Here is a 21,077-nt window from a genome sequence, read left to right as displayed (position 1 = left end):
GCGGCGCGCCCTGTGACGCCACTTCCCGCACGACTTCCAGCGGCGCGCGGCCCGTGCTGTGTCAGGCCGCCACTGCCGCCATGGCGGGTGAGGGCAGCACGTTCCGGCTGCGCTGCTCCCTGTTGGGGCACGGGCAGGACGTGCGCGGCCTCACTCGCGGCCTCTTCCCGGAAGGCAGCTTCGTGTCTGTCTCGCGGGACAGAACCGCGCGAGTCTGGGCCCCTGACGGGTGAGTGCTGGGCCGCGGCGGAGAGCGTGGAGGTGGTGCCACAGTGGCTCCGCCCGTGCCCCGCCGAGTTCGTCCGTGCAGCTGAGTTCTCCTCAGGGGCTGCCGGCAGAATCGGTGGGGCCGAGAGAGGTGGCGGGCGGCGGGAGCCTGTTCACAGGCGGCGCTCGTTGTTGGCATTGTCACTTGTCGAGAATCACGTTAGAGGTTTAGAAGGGACCTTCAAGATCAGCTAGTCCCAGTCCCTCAGCCACGGGAGGGGAGACTTTTCACCAGAACAGTTTGCTCAGAGCCCTGTCCATTCTGGCCTTGAGCACTCCCGAGGATGGGATATCCACAACTTCTCTGCAGGGGCCCTGTAGGCCCGTTTAGATACTGGAAGGTTGCTATGAGGTCTCCATATAATTTTCTCTTGTCCAGGCTGAGCAGGCCTAACTTCTGCATGCCTTTGGGGAAAGTTGTATGTTTTAAAGCCGTTTGCTGCACATCGATGTTGTAGTGTGCTTTGGAAATGGGAACAATGTCATTAGTTCTAGGCATCTTATTTTCTAGGTGGTATTAATAACGTTGTTTCTACCTCATGGTATTCAGTGCCCAAGTAATCCTGCTAAGTAACAGTGCTGCTATTTTGACAATAAGGCAGTGGGGTTTTTTTTGAAAAAAAGCACATAAAAAACCCCCATCCTTTCTCACCCTTGTTAAACAAGCTTCTTTAAAAGTAAAATGGAATATGAACAAAAAACTGTACAGAAAATTAAGTACACAAAGACATAGAAAAAGAAAAAATACCCCAAGATTAATTTTTCTGATATTCTACTAATATGTCTCCTACTAATTTGTGTAGTTGAATTCACAGAGTGAATTTTTCAGCATATTACCTTGACCAGAAGCAGACCAGATACACTGCTAAGCAATGTGTGTAGGAGATGTGGGGTATTGCTGGAAGCTACAGGAGGTACCTCCTCCCAGATTAGAGTTGTGTATTGTGATCTGTATTCTGAAGTTACTGGACATGAATATTCTTCCCATTGCCTTCATGTAACATAGAAATAATTGGCAAATTTGCTGAGTGCTTACATGTCTCTTCATATTGATCTCTGGAGCTCTGCGACTGAGGTGAAGAAAAACTAATCTTATTAAGTGGGTCTTACTAAGTTTCTTATCACAAGACAAAGAACTTGCTAAATTGCACAGAAATTTGCAGGAGGAAAGGAATTCTAGTTCTAACCCACAGTTTTTGAGAACTTTGTGAGGAAGAAGACATAACTTACTTGTATCAACTTAAAATGTTGATATTGATTATGCTTCTCTGCTTTGAAGGCTGAGGAACTACATTAGTCAGGGTTCAGTGGGTGAGGACACTGCTGTGTGCTGTTTTGGTTCAGGTTTTCCAAGAAGAGATGTTGCTCCTATGATTTGTTCTCTGTGCCTTAAAGGGAGATCTTTTAGAATCTAGAAGAGTATCGTGATTTCCTTACATATTTCAAGCTTGCCAGGCTTTAGGGTTTGAAGGATAACAGTATGATATCATATGATAGCTTTTGTTTTTGAGGGAGGGGGAATAAATACAGGAAAACATAACAAGCACACAACACCACTACCTACATGTTTATTCTATGGGAATAAGTAGCTTTTTTTCCATTAGTGCTGTAACTGCTGAGATTGGCTGAGGAGGAAGAAATGAGAGTGCTGGTTGAGTCAGTTATGATCTGTTTAATTTTTATTCCTCTGTAGTGCTCCTAGTGAAGAGGCAGTGAATACACTTGGCTGGCAGTAAACTACATTTTTGTGCTCTTACTTTAGCATGTACTTGGACATACATTTGAGTTTTCAGACCAAAAAAAGATGGCATAAAGACAAACTGTAGCTATTTCTGATCAAATTTGGCAGAGTGTTTGCCAATGAGCAAGTAAGAACAAAAGTCCTCCCAGGCCTATCACTGCATTGAAAAATAAGTGGAAAGCTTTAGTATTGTGTATGGGGAAGAATTCTGGGATGTAATTTTTGTCTTAAATTTCATTCTTTCTAGGCCATCTATAGTACTCACTCAGCACAAGGCAAGCATAGTTATTAATTAATAAGAGCTGTAATTTACTGAAATAAAGTTTCTGTCATGATTCTAAACTGATTATCATCTATGTTTAAGTCTTAACAGGGGTTTTACTGAGATGCACTGTATGAGCGGCCACTCAAATTTTGTATCTTGCGTGTGCATCATACCTCCAAGTGACCTCTATCCTCGTGGGCTGATTGCAACTGGTGGCAATGATCATAATATTTGCATTTTCACAGTTGACAACTCAGCTCCTCTTTACGTCCTTAAGGGTCATAAAAACACAGGTATGTAGTAATTGTACTTTGGAGATTTTTACATAAAAGTTAACGTGATTTATTAGAGAGGAAATTAATTCAAATTTATGAAACTCAGTTTTGATTTATTTGGTATATAATGTAGCAAACTGTTTAATTATGTTCTCTGCAAATAGGATTTTATAATCCTAATCATGCAGTGACCATTCATTGCAAGGACTTCCAACTTTGTCCTGATGAATGTTTGAACTTTCACTGTCTCTCTAAATTCCTGGCAATTCACAGAACGATTACCCTTTTGTCAAGAATTGCACTTTAGTTGTTCATGTATTAATTTTTTTGTCAAAGCTGATACAAGTGGAAAAAATGAGCTTCCTAAATAAACTTCCTCTGCCTATTTTGTTACTTAGATGAGTATTTAATATTAATTGGTGCTTTAAATACAGAGCTTTACAGTGTGTAAATTGCAGATTACCTTTCTACTAAATCTTTGAATCTCACCACCGTTTATGGTGGTAGTATTTTGCCCTCCAAGAAGGTGAGCTAAGTGTTTTTCATATGAAATAACTTCTTGAAAACATAAATTAATACCTATAGACAAAACTTTTCTTTTTCTTAAAAACTACACATTTACATTAATTGTGTGTCTTGACTAGTTATCTCACCTGTTTGTCATCATATTCTAGTCCAAGAGAAGAGATCTGTGACTGAGAGAAGTATAAAAATACGAGTGGCAAAAATACTTCAATTTTTTAAACCTAAAATTAAGAGAATTTTAAGCAGCTTCTTTCTGGGTTGCAATGCAAGTACACTTCACTTAATTCTTCTCTAGACTCCTCAACACTAAATATGCTACTAATACCAAAATAAATCCTCTTAAATGAATCTCTTGAAATTACTTAAGATTTGTGACAGTGCAGGATACTTGTCAGTTCTGACTTAAATGTTCATTCCAGTTTGCAGCCTTTCATCTGGGAAATTTGGCACATTATTAAGTGGATCATGGGATACAACAGCAAAAGTCTGGTTGAATGACAGATGTATGATGACATTACAGGTATGAAGTTCCTCTACATGAATGTGAAATAAGTACTCTGAATTTGATTCTGACATGTCTTAACAATGTTGGGTTTTTTGCAGGGTCACACAGCTGCAATATGGGCAGTGAAGATACTTCCCGAACAAGGATTAATGTTGACTGGTTCAGCTGACAAAACTATAAAACTGTGGAAGGCAGGCAGATGTGAGAGAACATTCACCGGTAAATGTTGCTGCAGTTGATAATTTCATTGGTGTGGTCTGTTCTTGTCAAAAGAGAACAAACATTAAAATCTTACAAAAGCATGGATAAACTGAACAATATTTAGGCAGGATTTTGAAAGTAAACTACTTTTTGAAGTAGTTATATGTCCAGAGGCCACATGACTTCTAAAAAAATAAGATATTTTTCACAGAATTGTGAGCAATTAATTTTTTTTAACTGTTCCCACAAAGATTTGTTGCATGGATTTAGATGTGAGCTATACAGAAGTGGTATACTGCTGCTAATGGAGACAATAACTGCATTAAAATTTTCTCTTCCTTTTGTAAAGGACATGAAGATTGTGTGAGAGGTTTAGCTATTCTCAGTGAAATGGAGTTCCTTTCCTGTGCTAATGATGCTAGTGTTCGAAGATGGCAGATCTCTGGCGAGTGTCTGCAGGTGTATTATGGACATACAAATTACATATACAGCATTTCTGTCTTCCCTCGATGTAAAGGTAGGATTCCTTCCCAACTGTTACACAACATTCTTCAAAATGAAATGGGAGGGTGTGTGTTCTGATTTTCTGTGCCACTGCCACAACTGAAGAACACCAGTATCGTTTAATTTTTTTCTTGCACCTAGTGCAAATAGGTGTAAGAAAATACACCTATTTGCACTAGGTGGAAGAAAAAAATAAAATACATTGAGATTGACTCCAAGTTGCACTGCTGTCAAAATTGCTCTGGCAGTATGTGGGATAAAAGGTCCTGGGTTAGGGCTAATTGAAGGCTTAAGTAAAACTTAGATGAAACAATAGGCAAAACTGTTGTCTTAGCTGACACCTGTATTTCAGTGCTGTTGCAGAGTAGTAAAATAGTAATATGTGGCATGCCAGTTTGAGATAATGTAAATTTAGATACTTCCACAATGTGCATTATATGTAGTTTAGGTTAAGAATTTCATGGTATGAGGCTTAGTTACGTTTGTTTTCAGAGTTAGAGATTTAGAGGTTCAGAACTAACTGTTGAGCCAGTTGCAGAAGAAATTCCAAGTCAGCAACCTTTGTGGGGTTTATTGGACACTTGCACATTTGTTCAATAGGTCAAGTGCATGTACATGGGTTAGTACATATATTGTAGACTTCCTATGCCTTAAAATCCCTCATTGAGGAGTTTGCAGACTTTTAAAATTGCTTTATGTGTGTTTCCTGATAAAGCAGGCTTACCTTCCAAAACTCAATTTGAAACAAATGCGAACTTAAGCAACTATAGTGCAAGATGAAACTATGATGATTATAAAATTGTTCAAGACCTTTAAAGGATGAAGGGATCTGTTTTGTCTTGGGCACAGTTTTATTCACTGTCTGGCTCCTTAATCTGCAATTTATGCACTTTGGATTTTTTGAGAAAAAATCTCTACTTGTAATTGAGAGAAGTACTAAATTGCAGAAAGATTCTTTTACTGTTGTGATTTTTAGATACCCAGTTTCAGAATAGCATCCATTATCACAGTATGCTAAAAATATACTTCAAAACTTTTTTTTATCTTTTTATTTTCAGATTTTGTAACAACAGGAGAGGATAGATCTCTTAGAATCTGGAAACAAGGGGAATGTGCTCAAACGATCAGACTCCCAGCTCAGTCTGTATGGTGCTGCTGTGTCTTAGACAATGGTGACATTGTAGTTGGTGCAAGGTATCCCAATTTTACTTTCAATATATTTGTAGATCCAAATCTGACAATCCTTGAAGAAATTGCCAGCATCACTTTGGATGTCAGTTTCATTTATATTTAAAAATAAAGCCATCAGAGTGTATGTGTGTTAAATTTAAACATGCACTACACTACATCCAAGAAGTAATTTTTTTATGTCTTTCATAGAGGTAGAGTGAGTTCTTTGGAAATGTGGTAAATCATGAATAGACTTGAGAATAAATTTAGTAAACATGGTATAAAAACACTTTGCATAAGCATATTGTATCTTGACTTTAAAATTATTCTGAAGACTGGGTTACTTGCTTGATTCCTTCTCTGTATGGTTTTAGTATGAGAGTGAATTCCTTTCATAGCTATAATTGGGAGGGGTAGTTGGAAATAGTGATGGTTTATTGTGACATAGAAGTCACCACTAGAATTTATGTAGTCGTTGTGATATTTAAAATAGTATTTCTATTTGAATCTTTTCTCTCCATTCAGTGATGGAATTATTAGGGTGTTTACAGAGTCCTTGGAACGTACAGCAAGTGCTGAAGAGATTCAGGCTTTTGAAAATGAGCTTGCCCAAGCATCCATTGACCCTAAAACTGGTGATTTAGGAGATATCAATGCTGATGACCTTCCTGGAAGAGAACACCTTAAGGATCCTGGTAAGTTACTATACTTCTGTCATGTCAGAGGTGCCTCCAAATCTTGGTTGGAGGTATTGAAACTTCTGATGGTTTCCAAACTTAAAGCTTTAATCCCTTTCGATAGGGTTACTGAAGGAAATGGCTTAATTTGGCTCTAGTATCCTTTCACAGATTCTTTTGGAAACAGGACTCAAGGTTTTTTGGTTTTGGGGGTTTTCTTATTCTCCTATGAGATAATTTAGAAAAAGGTGGAATTGATGCTACATTATGTTTGAGATATTTTCTATCTGTTCTGCCAGCTGCACCAAGAGTATGTGAAACAGGTAATTTGTAAAAGGAATACTGAATATGCAGGCTTTTTTCTTAATAAAAGTAGAAATTTGCTAAAGCAAATTTTTTGCTTTAGCTTTTGGCTTGAAAAGTGGTCTTGATGGACTCAGTTCACACTTTGTAGGTACTTGAGAATGCAGTAGAAGCAGTAGTAAACATTATTCTTAAACAGACAAATACTTTTTCCCAAGGTGAAGTAACCGGTGACTTCAGCCCTTGGCTATGATTAGGAAGTGGCATAGATCTTAGATCCATATGAAACTTTGCATCTTGTTAGACTATGGGAGAATGCCACTTTTCTTAATTGGTATCTCACTGAGAAGCTGATAAACTTCTAAAGTACTTGACCTAAATATTGGTTTGGCCACTTAGTCGGCTGGCAGATACCGTTACCATAATTGTAAAATGCTCATTAAGATAGCTGATATTCTTGTTGTGAGATGTAGTATTTTGTCTGTTTTTTGCTGGGATAGAGTTGATTTTCTCCATAGTAGCTATTATGAGGCTGTTTTGGATTTGTGCTTGAAAACAGGGCTGATAACACAGGGCTGTTTTTGCTATTGCTGAGCAGGGCTTACACAGGGCCAAGGCCTTTGCTTCTCCTCACCATCCCACCAGTGAGGAGGTTGAGGGTGTGCAGGGAGCTGGGAGGGCACACAGCTGGGACAGCTGACCCCAACTGACCCAAGGGATATCCCCATACCATTCAGCATATAATATAGACTAGGGGGAAGAAGAAGGAAGTGAGAGGGGGTATGGAGTGTGAGGGGCTTTGGAGTGTTGGCGTTTGTCTCTCCAGGGAATTGTTGAGCCTGATGGAGCCTTGCTCCTCTGGAGACAGCTGAACACCTGACTGCCCATGGGAAGTGGTGCATGAATTCCTTGTTTTGCTTTGCTTGTGCATGTAGTTTTTGACTTACCTTTTTAATTGTATCTCAATCGCCAGATTTTTCACTTCTATTCATCTGATTCTTTCCTGCACCCCAACCATGAAGCCAGTGAGTGTGTCTGTGTGGTGCTTAGTTGCCATCTGGGGTTAAACAATATATCTGCTTAATTCCTGTGCTTTTGTTTCAAGTGTTGTTGAACTATTTTTAAATTTTTAATGCTGAGCACCATTTGAATATTTTTCTCTCCTAAAGTAAATCATATCCTTGAAATTGTTTGAACTCCTGCCTACAGGAACAAGAGATGGACAGACACGGCTTATTAAAGATAATGGGAAAGTAGAAGCATATCAATGGAGTGTAAGTGAAGGAAGATGGATAAAGATCGGTGATGTTGTTGGTTCTTCTGGAGCCACACAACAAACGTCTGGAAAAGTTTTATTTGAAGGAAAGGTATGTGCAAACTTTAATTTGTTTCATTCTTTCCTAAGTAACTGGTCTTTGTTCAGATAAAATAAAATTTAGAAAACAGGTATTTAAAAAATATCTGTATTAGAAAACAGGAACTTTTTTGTTACCTTTGATCTCAGAGGTAGAAGTGTAAGTAAGTACAGTTTATTACTTACAAAACATATTTTGTAAAATGAGCAAGCTAATGGGCACAAATTATTTTGGAGAAAGGTAAACCATTAGTAGAGAAATTGTCAAGTTCTATTGTATGTATTGTTAATACCTTGAGAAGTTAGTTTAAATATCCGTCCCAAAGGAAATGAACTTTGTAATGCAAGGCTTACCTAAAATGTTAGGCACCAGACTTTCTGTACCACTTCTCTATAGTAACTATTGAACCTAAAGGTAAGCTGACCTAAAGACATATAAGCTGAAAAATGTTTCCTTTACTGAAACATACACAGAAAAGCTTGTCAGGGTCCACCACGGAAGAAATGCCTCCAAAATACTGATTTTCACTCTCACAGATTTTAAAGAAGCATTAGGAAGTCGTTTGCTAGCATTAGAAGTGTGCTTTTAAGACTCAAATTTCTTGAAGTATCTGATTGCTCTATAGCATTGGAGGGAGCCAGAGGTGTCAATGAGAGTGACCTCTCATTGTAATTTGTAATATATCTGCACGCTCATTACAATGATATGTTGTTTTACTCTGCTCTTCTTAAGCAGAGAATTCTGGAAAATATAGGTTTAAGTCTGTGATGATTTTGGCTGGGACAGAGTTTGTATTTTTCTTAGCATCTGGTACAATGCTATGTGTTTTGGATATAGTATAGCAACAGTGTTACAACACACTGCTGTTTTGGCTGTTGCTAAGTAATGTTTAGTGTTTACCCTAAATCAGCAAATGTTTACTTGCAGTCTCTCAGGAGAGTATTGCTGATATGTTCTGTAAGTAGCAGTGGTTTAAGTTTTTAGGCTCAAGTTAGACTACATTTAATACATCATTATGTAAAAAGTGCTGGAAGACTTCTAATGTGTTTTTATTTTTATTCCACTTAAAGGAATATGACTATGTTTTCACCATTGATGTAAATGAAAATGGGCCTTCCTACAAACTGCCATATAACATCACTGATGATCCTTGGCTGACTGCATACAACTTCCTGCAAAAGAATGATCTAAATCCTATGTTTCTGGATCAGGTGGCCAAGTTTATTATGGACAACACTAAGGGGCAAACACTGTTGAGTACAAGTAATCAATTTTCAGATCCATTTACAGGTAAATATTTAATATTAAACTTATGTGATGACATTAGATACTCCTCCGAGTTTTGTGTCTTCAGCACACTCTGACTGATCTTCGACACCATCATTAGTGAAGATGTGGAGTAGGACTGGATGCAGTACTGACTCCTGGGGTACACCACCAGTGGCTGGCTTCCAGTAAATGTTGTTGCATTGGCCACCATCCTCTGGCCATGGTTGTTCCAATCCATTTCTCTTCCATAGAATCATAGAATCATTAAGATTGAAAAAGACCTCTAAGAATATTGAGTTCAGTCATTAACTGACCACTTCCATGTTCACCCCTAAATCATATCCTCATATTCACTTAGTTCTTTGGATATATCAGGGATGATGATTCAGACACTTCCTTGGGCAGTCTATTCCAATGCCTGACCACCCTTCCAGTATAGAACTTTTTCCTAATATCGAATTAAGCCTCTCCTGGCACAGCTTGAGACCACTTCTTTGCATTCTTTTACTGGGAGAAGAGACTGACGCCCACCTTGATACCTTTGAAATTCTTGTAGAGAGCACTAAGGTCCACCTGCACCACTTAAACATCCCCAGTTCCTTCAGGTGCTTCAGGTGCTTCTCATAAGACCTGTGCTCCAGACCCTTCGCCAGCTGCATTGCCCTTTTCTGGACTTGCCTGCAGCACCTCAATGTGTTTGTTGTCATGAGGGGCCCAGAACTGATCACAGGATTTGAGGTGTGGCCTCACCAGGGCCAAGTACAGAGGGACAGTCACAGCCCTGGTCCTGCTGGGATAAAAGCCAAGATCCTGTTGTCCTTCTTGGCCACTTAGGCACACTCCTGGGTCATGGTCAGGCAGGTGATGATCAGCATTGCCAGGTCCTTTTCTTCTGGGCAGCTTTCCAGCCACTCTGCCCCCAACCTGTATTTCTGCACGGGGTTGTTGTGACCCAGGGGGAGGACCCAGTACTTGGCCTTGTTGAGCCTCATAGAATTGTCTGCCCAGGCAGACTTAAGTGTTGTAGCTCTTGAACTTCTTCTGCAGATACTTTCATATCTTTAAATGATTGAGGGCAAAGGCACAGATAGTTCTGAAAAAAAATCCGAAAAACAAAGAATATTCAGCAAAATTCTAATCAAGCCAGTCTAGTCTTTTTTTTCCAGTGAAGAAAAGGTCCAGTTTTCATACAAGAAGTGCCAGATGCTGTTAAGGCAATTAATAAAATACAAAAATTTAGCCAGAGAATTAGTCAAAATACATAAATGTGAAATACATAAATTACCTTTTTCAGGCAGGAAATGGAACTAGAACAAGTTGATTACTGACAAGCTAAACCATTGTTAATCAATTACATCCTGCTTATCACATTTACAAAACAAGCTAATTCAATTAATTTCAAAAAGATGAATTTTAGAAGAAAACAGCATTAAAATAATTGAGCTAAATATTTTTCTTGTAAGGGACTGAAAATGGGAATACAGGCTTGTTGGTTTATATGTAAATCTGAGAGCTGCAGTTGTCCCAGAAATAATTAGTTTGGAAAAGACCTCTGAGATCAAGTCTAACCTATGACTGAACAGCACCATGTCAACTAGACCATGGTACTAAGTGCCACACATTCAGTCTTTTCTTTAACACCTCCACCACCTCCCTGCTCAGCTCATTCCAGTATCTAATCACCCTTTCTGTGAAAAAATTCTTCTTCATGTCCAACCTAAACCTCCCCCAGTGCAATTTAAGGCTATGCCCTCTCCTCCTGTCACTGGTTGCCTGGGAGAAGAGGCCAATCCCCAGCTGGCTACAGCCTTCCTTCAGGAAGTTGTAGAGTGAGGTAAGGTGTCCCCTGAGCCTTCTCTTCTCCAGGCTAAACCAAACCCAGCTCCCTCAGCCACTCCTCATAGGATAGGCACTCCAGACCTTTCACCAGCTTTGTTACCCCCCTCTGGATTTTAATAACATCAAGGTGTGTTTAATAGTCATTGCTTTTCTCACTGTTTGACTAGGTGCTGGACGTTATGTTCCAGGCTCTTCATCTGGATCAAGTGCAGTACCTGGAGCAGACCCATTTACAGGTAATGTGAAATTCATATCTGTCTGGCTAGCACTTAAGATACGCATTTCAGTCGTTTTCTGTTGCATTACATGTTTAGCCCCAGACAGCTGTTTCTTACAGTTCTCTGTTGGGGGCAGTAGTGTGGAAGAGCCTGGTAAGGTGGGCTCTGCCACTGCAAAGCATACTGAGATCTGTTCAGTAGAGGTAAGCCCTCTGCTGTTGGGTCTGCCTCATGTCACTCTGTCCACTACAGCAGAAGAGTAAGGACCTAAACCTTTTGTTTTGCCAGACTTCATACTCATGAACCACACAAGATCAGGTATATTCATAGAGGTAGTTTTCCATTTTCATTTTTACTTGGTTTTTTTACATGATCTTTGTTCGTACCATGCACCCCATACTTTATATTCTGATCCTCACTGGTGTAGCTATTGTAAAGTCCTCCTCACTAATTTTGTAATCTTGTTTGCAAAAACATTCCCAGTTCCAGCCCTGCATCGGCAGACTTCTCCTATCCCTGATTAGGAGCTCTTAGTCCTCAAAGAGGTTCCTGTAATCACTTGATGCCAAAATCTTGGCTGCAAAACCAGCTGTGCAGTCAGTTGCAGACCCACTTGATAAGTATATTTGTATTCAAGCATTTCTGCTTTGTTCAGAGTAACAAAGAAATGGCCTGAACTCTTCAGCCTTGTTCTCAGAGTTCTCTAATCACACTTGAAATCCTCCAAGACCTCCTTGGCAAAACCATTGATTGCCATGTGGAAGAGTAGTGGGGTAACAGTCTGAAGGCCAGGCAAGGCTTGGCAGTGTCTCTTTGGCATCCTGAATCCTTTCTCCAGCAGACACGTACCTCACAAGTTACCAGGCCATATGCATAGGCAGGTGCCTCCCTACCATGCAGGAGGTTACTCTGCTTCCCATCACTGCTGCTTGCCTTTCCTGTTTTTGCAGACAGGAGGTGTAGTTTCAGCTGTAGTTTCTTAACACATCGCTGCTGGGTGTTGGTCCACACCAGTGCCAGAGCGCTCACTGCCTGCTCTGCAGTTGCAGATCCACAGGTAGAGCAGAAGCCTTTGTGCTGTTACAAAAACTCACAGCCTTCAGTCTTCTCAGTCTTGACCAGCCTTCTGTGTCCAGCTGTTTCTCTTCTATGGCTTTTGTGGCTCTGTGGTCTCTGCAGATGGAGGCCTCACTGAGGCCTCAGTGCAAGAGAGTCCAGCTCCCACAGGAGAGACCACTCATGGCTCAGGCACAAGAGATACACTGCCAGGGCAGTGTGCCCTCCTGCTGGAACTTGTCATGGATAAGGTATCTGCTGTGCTGTAGCCTTCTTCACCTGTGAGTGCCAGAGATCCCACAGTGTCCCACAGTGATGACACAGTGTCTCCCAGCTGTGGGCTCACAACTTGTGAATGCTGTCATCACCAACATCCGCACATAGGCATTGATTTAATCCTTAAAGAGGTGTTGAGCATTACTTCATAATTCCTTTAGTGCACAAAAGTAATTTTTAATAGTTTTGTTTGAAAAGTAGTAACTAAATACAGGTATACATAATCTCTTTATTGGTGGTGGTGTTTAAAAACTTGACATCTTTGTTAGGAGCTGGTCGCTATGTTCCTGGTTCAGCATCAAACACAGTTCCTCCAGTGGGGGGGGTTGATCCATTTACAGGTAAGAGACAATGTCTGCCAGTGAAAAACATTCCTGATTGTTGGGTTTGGTTTTTTTTCTCTGACATGAATTCTGCATTGATGCAAATTCATACTTTATTAAAAATAGCAGATTGAAGCTGCTATACTCTGAAATTAATCATAAAAGAGGGATAACAGCCTTCTTCCTTTGCATGCAGGAATCATGCACACAAGCTTTAAAATGTATAATAATAATAATAATCTGAGAGGATTATTGATCTCCTAGTAGTTGTGTTGTTGATCAGAGAAACTGGTATATAGTTAATGGGCATTATACAATATCAGCCACTAGACCTGTGAGTTTAAGAAATCATTATGGGTGATGATAAAAGCTCTATATTGCTCCTTAAAAAAAGACATTTCAGGCTACTATTGCATGTGCCCTAACTTGGTCATGTCTGCAAATCTTCTAATATGTAAACAGTTTCATTATGAAAATAATAAAAAATACAAGATTTCAGGGGCAAGAGGGATATTTTTCCTAAAAAGATCCTTGCCATTTTTATGTGTTAACTACAATAGCCGTTGCTATAAGTGACTATGTATTTAGTTCACATAATTAAGAAATGACTGTTAATAATTTCAACTTGTAAACTTTTCATGAGGGGGGAACAGTTTGTGAAGATATTGCTTTCAGTTTTAACCCCTGAATGTAAAAATAATGTAAGAAATGACAGCTGTTTGCATAGACATTCAGGGTTTTTTTCAAGAGATATTTTTCCGAGTAATGTCCAGCAGTAGAGAGTTACTGCTAGGACATCATTCCATATCAGACACCTTGGTACACTGTTGAATGCTCTGTATTGCCCTTCTGTAGGAATGGATGCCTACCAGTCAGCTGCAGCTAAAGTTGAAAATATTTATTTTCCGAAGAAAGATGCTGTCACCTTTGACCAGGCCAATCCTACGCAGATACTGGGTCAGTGTTTTAATATCAAGGATTTTTTTAAAAATATTTTTTAAATAATTTGATTAACTGAGCTTTTTAAAAACCATTTCCTTAATGCTAGATCCATTACATTAATCTAATACTTTGGTTTTTAAATCACACTGAAGATTGAATATAGCACATGTCATAAGCAAAACATGATCACATGATTGAAGTAAAAATAAAAAAATTGTGATCACACTAAGAACATACACCTTTATTGTTTTTACTACTTAATAAAAGAGCAAAAATAAATTGTATTTCAGTTATGAAAGCTCTATTGTTCTTATGACTCCTTTCTGCATTTTTATCTTTGTTTTCTAAAATTTTTCTACAAATTCTGAATCTTTGTGTCGCATTGTTAAAGTGGAATTAATAGTAGCAATCATTGTGATAATTAAAATCTTGAAATGAGAAATTGTCAAATTGGAAAACATGTTTTAAAAGTCTTACCTCCCCAAAACCAATCAATTGCAATAGTTGCTATTTGTTTATAAAGTGCTTTTGTAGCATTTCAGTTGAGATCTCAATTTCTAAGGTTCTGTTTTGGGAAAGTTGTGCCTCTTCTTTTGGTATTATAGGCAAATTAAAGGAACTTAATGGCAGTGCAGCTGAAGAACATAAGCTTACTGAAGATGACTTGATAACCCTAGAAAAGTTACTGTCTGCAACATGTAACACCTCTACGGAAACACCTACAGCACAGCAACTTCAGACTTTATGGAGAGCAGTTAACTGGCCAGAAGGTAAACTCTTACAATTGTTTTTTGCGTCATCTCATCGGTACTTCACCATGAAAAGTCTCGTCATGCTGTGTGTTACACTGAGTCAGTCCCAAAGACTTGATAGTCCAAGTAGAAAAGAGAAGATGAATAAAAGGTGCTGACAGCATTGATCAGCTTCAGGGGCAAATTTGGTAATTGGTTGTCAATTTTTGTTGGCAAAATAATTAACATAAAGAGGAAACTTGATATAAAAGTCAGTTATGATTATTTCATTAGCAGGGCCATCCTCAAAAAAGTGTGAGACTTGTCCAGAAATAGAGTAAGGAAGTGCAAATTTGGCATCCTAAGCTGTTACCAAATGAGAGATGAAATTATGAGATCAATTATGGGGGGAAAAAATCAAAAGTAGCTCCGGTTTAATATGGTAGAGAAGAAGTTACTGATGCTATGCTATATGACCAAAACTGCATTAGTGAAATGACATGCTGGAAGAATGGAAGTACAGGTGATATAATTACATTTAATAATATTGTCAGCACTGATGGATTGGAAAAGCTATTTTGGTTGTTACAGCACATTCTGGAAGAAACGATTCTTTGCATATACAAATATCTGAGAATGGTTACAATTAACCACTTTTTTAAAATTGCAGTTAAAGATTTACTAATAGGAAAAACATTTCACTATTTAAAATTCATGTTCATTTTATAATATCACTTAATCAAACAGTGTTTTGCATAAAGAGGAGCTGGTGATGGCCAATGTCATACCTTCCAGACTCTTTGTATTGTACAAGGTATTAATTCTGAAGATTCTGCATATGTGCAGGAAAAAACCTCTAATAAGATAAGTAGTTGGGCAGGTTCAGCTTTGATTTGGTAGAAAGCATTGGATACCAGTAGTAGATACAAGGAGACATATGGATTCAGAATATGGGAAAGGAGGGACATTACAAGGTTTCAGTTCAGTTTCCTTACAATGATTTCTAGCTCTTCAGTTGAGAACATATTTTTTATTTTCTTTTCTTGTAAGCAGTTTTGTAGCTATACTGTACTGTAAGTTATGGAATGAGGACAAAGGAGATGCTGTCTATGTAGGGGTGTTCAATCACTGAACTTGCAGCTTTCAGAGACTTTTTTGGATCAGTTACCATATCTTGTGCTTAACTTCAGTGTTATCAATTTGAGATTTTAGACAAAGAAAAAATTATAAGATTTTCTGCAAAGCCCTGTGTTAATCCTAAATTAAGGATTATGGATTTTTAATGATAATTGAAGCGTGACTAGAATGGATTTGTCAATATTTGTCTTTATGAATGTGAAACAATTTATGCTTTACTTACGCATGAAACTGTTAGTGTCTGTTTCCAAAACTGCAGGGCTAAGAAGGTCAGCATCTGAAAGAAACTCACTGATAAATTTACACATAATGCAGTATTAATACTATAATTTTGTTTTGTTTTGTTTCTTAGATATTGTCTTTCCAGCGCTAGACATTCTTAGATTGTCTGTCAGGCATCCCACTGTGAATGAAAACTTCTGCAGTGAAAAGGAGCATGTACAGTTTATCATCCTTCTTCTTAAATTTCTGAATCCTAAAGGCAAACAAGCAAACCAGCTGTTGGCACTTAGAGCTCTTTGCAATTGTTTTGTCAGCCATGCAGGCCAGAAGCTCATGATGGAACAGAGGGATGAAATAATGACACAAGCAATAGAAACAAAATCAGGCAATAAGAACATCCACATTGCACTGGCCACACTGACATTGAACTATGCTGTATGTTTACATAAAGTCAATAACGTTGAGGGCAAAGCTCAATGTTTATCAGTAATCAGCACAGTTATGGAAGTTGTTCAAGATCTTGAAGCTATTTTTAGACTGCTTGTGGCTCTTGGGACGCTAATCAGTGATGATACAAATGCTGTGCAATTAGCTAAGTCTCTGGGAGTTGATTCTCAAATAAAAAAGTATGCCTCTGTATCAGAACCAGCTAAAGTAAAAGAATGCTGTAGGTTTGTTCTTAATCTGTTATAATAATTTTTTCTTAGCACTTGGAAGACAGTATATGTAGAAAAAAAGATGCTTTTGTTCATATTTTATGACAGACTATACTTGGGAAAATACTGTGGATTAATTACACTTGTTGCAAGATACAGAAAAATAAAACTTTTTTCACTGTTTGTCATTGGACTGCTTTTCTGAAGTGATCAGTGCACAGAAACTTTGCAAGGAGTCTGGACATTGCTCAGATAAAAATAGGACACCAAGAAGTCAAACTATATCAGTACTTACAGGTCATCCAGACAGAAAGGTAGGAAATGGCTGTTATTTAGTGACTGTCAACTCTGGCACCCACCCCAAACACATTCTGTGTTCCAGCATGATTCGTCTGTTTCTTCACTGTGGGGTTTTTTTCAGTGGATGAGGGGCCCTGAGATCTCCTTAAGTTCAGCAGTGCATTTCACAAGCTTATTAGTTAACCTAAGTTAATATTAACCCTTGTCAAATAGCCTGGTAAGGAAATTTTTCAGCAGCTTTCTCCACTTCCTTTTGAAACTTAACTTTTATGGCTCTTACGTCTTTTAACCCTAGGGCTAGATGACTTTTTGAGGGGCAGAACCTCTACCTGCCATATGGATATTGTGTTTCACTCATAAATTTGTATCTTGCAGCTTGTAAAATGGCGTGAACTTCTAGAGAAGCCTTTAACTTGACTTTTTAATTTTTAAGAACAGGAATACCCCACTGGTTAATAGCAGATGTCTTATTCTATGTTGTAAAATCTAGATTATTAAAATAGGTCATTTTGAAGAGTGGGAGAGCCGTCTACACCTAGAGAAGAGATTGAGCAGGAGAAGCTTGAAGAAGCTTCCTAAAGGTGGTTGATGTACCCTGCCTGCCAGTGTTTTGAGGTATTTGGACATTGTCCTTGATAAGGGGCTCTAATTTTTGTCCAGAAATGGTCAGGTCTCTTTACAACTGAAATACTCTGTTGTAAACTGCATGTATTTGAAGTCAAGTTTTATGAAGCAGCTTTAACTTCGTAACTGTGGTGACTGTTGACAGGGAAAATAATACTTTGCAACTTATTCCAGCAGATCTAAGATGTTCAGCTGAAAAGGGAAATGTTATTTTCTACTACTGCAAGTGTTGCAATTGCGTTCAGAATTAAGATGAGCTAAAGAGGGTCAATGTTTAAGTTGCATTTTTCATTAGACTAATAAAATGGAAAACAGGAAAAAAGGGGCAAAATTCTGGCACATGAACTCCACACCCCATGATACCTGCCTATGTTAGATGTGAAGAATTTTGTGACCAAGAGCTCTTAACTTTTGTTTTGCTCCAGCTACCTGAACTGAGTTACTACACTGCTTCCAGCAAACTTTGTCTCTCAGATCTTTAGTTGCACACTTGTACACTTACACTTCGGTTGGATTTCCAGATAAATACCCTCACAGTCCTGATCATGGTCTGAGTCACACACTTTCTGATTTGATCTATTGGAGGTTCATATATGAGGCAGTCCGACAAATTACTTGTGATTTACAGTGCTTGATAGATGAACCCCTTCCTGGGAAAGCGTGTAAGAACCTACCTTTAGGAAACATGTCTGTGAAATAATGTGCCTGTCTGTTGAATTTTGGTTGCCTACTATACAATTGTTCTTGAAGCTTCAGCTTTCTAATGTTGTACTCTTCAACTGTGTTTGTACCTGTGCTATTTTAAGAAATTATACTTGTCTTAATATTTTTGGTTTATTATTGTGGGATGGCTCTGTTACAGATTCTCTTTATGTGAAAATTGTTATGAATTTCTCAGACCAAAAATTAATGTTTATATTAATAAACATACTCTGGCAACTCCCAAGAAATGGTATATTAAAAGGTATTACAAAATTCACTTAAACTTGCAGAAAAATTATGAGGCACAGCAAAAAATCCTTCTGGGGACAGCAGCATTAACTGTTAGGCGAGATAAACAAAGCAGGCCAGGACTGTTTGGAGAGAAAGACACCTGCTGCCACAGGGTACTGTGATACCAACCCTTCCATGATCTAGCATCATCTGAGGAAACAGGGAGTGGGGAATTGCTTTTGATTTTAAATGGCACTGTTTGGAACTCCATTGTGGTTCATGTCAGCATCCACATGCATAAACACATAAATGCGTGTAAGGGTACTGCACAATCTGCTGCTGGGGTCACCAATAAGAAGAATTCCTTAGGAATGTCAGCAGGATGAAATTATTGTTGCAGTGAAAGAATGTTATATCTGTAGTGGGAAATGTGCCAGACATGAGATCCACAGGGTACAATCGAAAAATTTTGAGACCAGAGGCCATTGAAAATGAGTATGTGCCTGGCACACAACTGGGAGCTGGCTTACTATCTACAGCACATTTTGAATAAGTTGATCTGCATGCTAAGGGTTCCTGATTCATTTATCAGGGGAATAGTTGAAGTATGTTTGAGAGATTTCAAGAGCTCCTTGAAGAGAAGCTGTGTCTTCTGCTAAGAATTCAAAGTCTCTCAGTAGATGACACAATTCTTTTGGCATCTTTTTCTGAGATATGAAGATTTTAGAAAGAATAGCCAACAGCACACAGTAGCATCTCACGTTAAAGCATTGCTGTTAGGCATGGCTCGGGTTTTATGAAGTGGAAAAACTTGGGATCTACTTAGGCCAAAGCTCAGGAAAAGTCTAAAATGCCTTCCTAAGGAACTAAACAAGGAGTCAAAACAGACTTCTCTCAGCACCAACTACTGGACTTTGCAAGATAGAAGAAGACTACAGTAACACAAATTGGTCCAATCTATCACAAGGTTTCTTTAATGTCTGTTGTTATGATGCACCTTGCTCATATCAGAACCTAAGTAAGCAGTGTTAATTACTCAGTCGTGTTCAGGCTACAGCCAGAAATAGACTTAACTTCAGTCTGCAAACCTATTTCATTAAAAGCAGTGTACACTGAACTGAACATTCATGAATAATTGGATGCAGTGACTTTTTTATAATGTAACATGCTATAATAATCTACAGGAGGAGTCTTACCATAAATCAGTATTACAGAGGCAACTCCAAATGCTTTAGGAAATGTAATAGCCTGCTAGTTTCAATTGTGTGAAGTATTTTTCTTAAAAATACTTAGTTAAGCTTCTCAGCTGAATGTGATCCATTACTGTATACTGTGATCATTGCCTCTTTTTGTCACTTTCTCCTTAAACCATCAAAAAATCCAAAGTCTAGGAACAGTAGATCTTTCCCATCTTTTCAAAATGTGTACTAAATAGACTGAAATTAAATGTTTGGCAACAAGATTCCCTATACAGCTGTTGAGAGCCTGAAGAGTATCTGGGTGTTTTCAGATGTCCTATTCTTACAGTAGTTTTTTGATGCTTATTCACTGTAGAGATTGAGGTTTCAAATTTGGTGGGAAATTTTGTTTCTAGACTTTCCAGTTGCAAAGATAAATTTGCAACGTTCATGACACCACTGTTGGTCTGTACAAAACACATTAAAATATAGTTTAAAGTATGAACTACCCCTTTTTGACAGCAGAATTTGAAGCCTGTGAGTACATAAATTTGTATATTGTTACAAATCTTTCTATCAACAGCCCAGTTAGCTTCTGTATTCTGTATTCTACATTCATTTAAAACACAGTTTGCATGCCTAAGCATACACTGCTAAACTTTTTATTTTCCTTACAGTTGCTCAAGGGATCCCATTTTCATCCCAAACTTAGATGCCTCCTCAGTGTTTCCTAATCACATTACCTCTGCCACCTTTAGAGTATGCTGAGGCTGTTATTCAGTGATGATAAATATGAACATCTATTCCCACAATCCAGGTAATTTTAACAACATATGCTAATCAGGATTAACTCTGATACTAATCTGCCTTTGCAGGGACTCAGGCTTGCTGAAAAAAGAACTGATGGTATTAGTAAATTCTAACCCTTTTGGAAACAGTGTCAGCCTATGCAAATACATATCATCTTCCCACAGAAATTCTGATACCAGTAGTTTTATACTTGCATTCAGCCGACTTCTGCCTAAATGGGCCAGTACCTCCCATTTGAAGATCCAACCCAACATGGACAAACTGGATGGCAACATGTTTGAATCTGGGAAAGAAAGCAGACAAAAAAGAGCAGATATTCAGTTGTGTTAAATAAAGAAGAAAATTATTGCATATCTTTGCACAGTAAAGAAGATTTTTAATACAAATGCTCTCTGCCTAATTAGGGATATTAGTCTACCCTAGTCTTTAATTTTGACTAACCTCTTTAGGATAATAGACTGAGTTCCCTCTGTAACTAATCTTATTGGTGGCAGAAAGTTGATCAGTGTCTTCGTGAATTGCACAAAACAGCTGCCTGCCTTAAACAGGCTTCTCTGCTGCAATTCCTAATTGTTTGCATCCCATGAAAAAACTTTGCCAGTACACATTAAGTATAATGGAAAAAGTTATTGTTGTTCCAAAGTTATTGGCAATGCCAAACAGCTGCCAAGGGAGGAGTTTGCAGGTCCTTGCAGCATTGAAACAGGTTGAAAGTCAGGGAAAAAGTCAGAATTAAAGAGTAGCTACAGAGGAGAGAACTGTGGAATCATCGTGG

General features: G+C 38.5%; 1 protein-coding gene across 1 annotated transcript; it reads left to right on the top strand.

The window, feature by feature from the left end:
- Window positions 1-44: 44 nt before the first annotated feature.
- PLAA (phospholipase A2 activating protein) lies at window positions 45-16,640 on the top strand. Its single transcript, XM_066569252.1, has 14 exons — window positions 45-229; window positions 2,373-2,566; window positions 3,493-3,593; window positions 3,677-3,797; window positions 4,129-4,296; window positions 5,342-5,477; window positions 5,979-6,148; window positions 7,643-7,800; window positions 8,859-9,078; window positions 11,064-11,132; window positions 12,716-12,787; window positions 13,625-13,726; window positions 14,317-14,481; window positions 15,932-16,640. The coding sequence occupies exons 1-14, from the start codon at window positions 81-83 to the stop codon at window positions 16,492-16,494; spliced, it is 2,388 nt and encodes a 795-aa protein (XP_066425349.1). The 5' UTR covers window positions 45-80; the 3' UTR covers window positions 16,495-16,640.
- The last annotated feature ends 4,437 nt before the right edge of the window (window positions 16,641-21,077 follow it).

The sequence above is a fragment of the Molothrus aeneus genome, chromosome Z (assembly GCF_037042795.1).
Source record: "Molothrus aeneus isolate 106 chromosome Z, BPBGC_Maene_1.0, whole genome shotgun sequence".
NCBI lineage: Eukaryota > Metazoa > Chordata > Aves > Passeriformes > Icteridae > Molothrus > Molothrus aeneus.
Note: the sequence above shows the minus strand (reverse complement) of the source record. Positions and strands in the feature narration are given on the sequence as shown.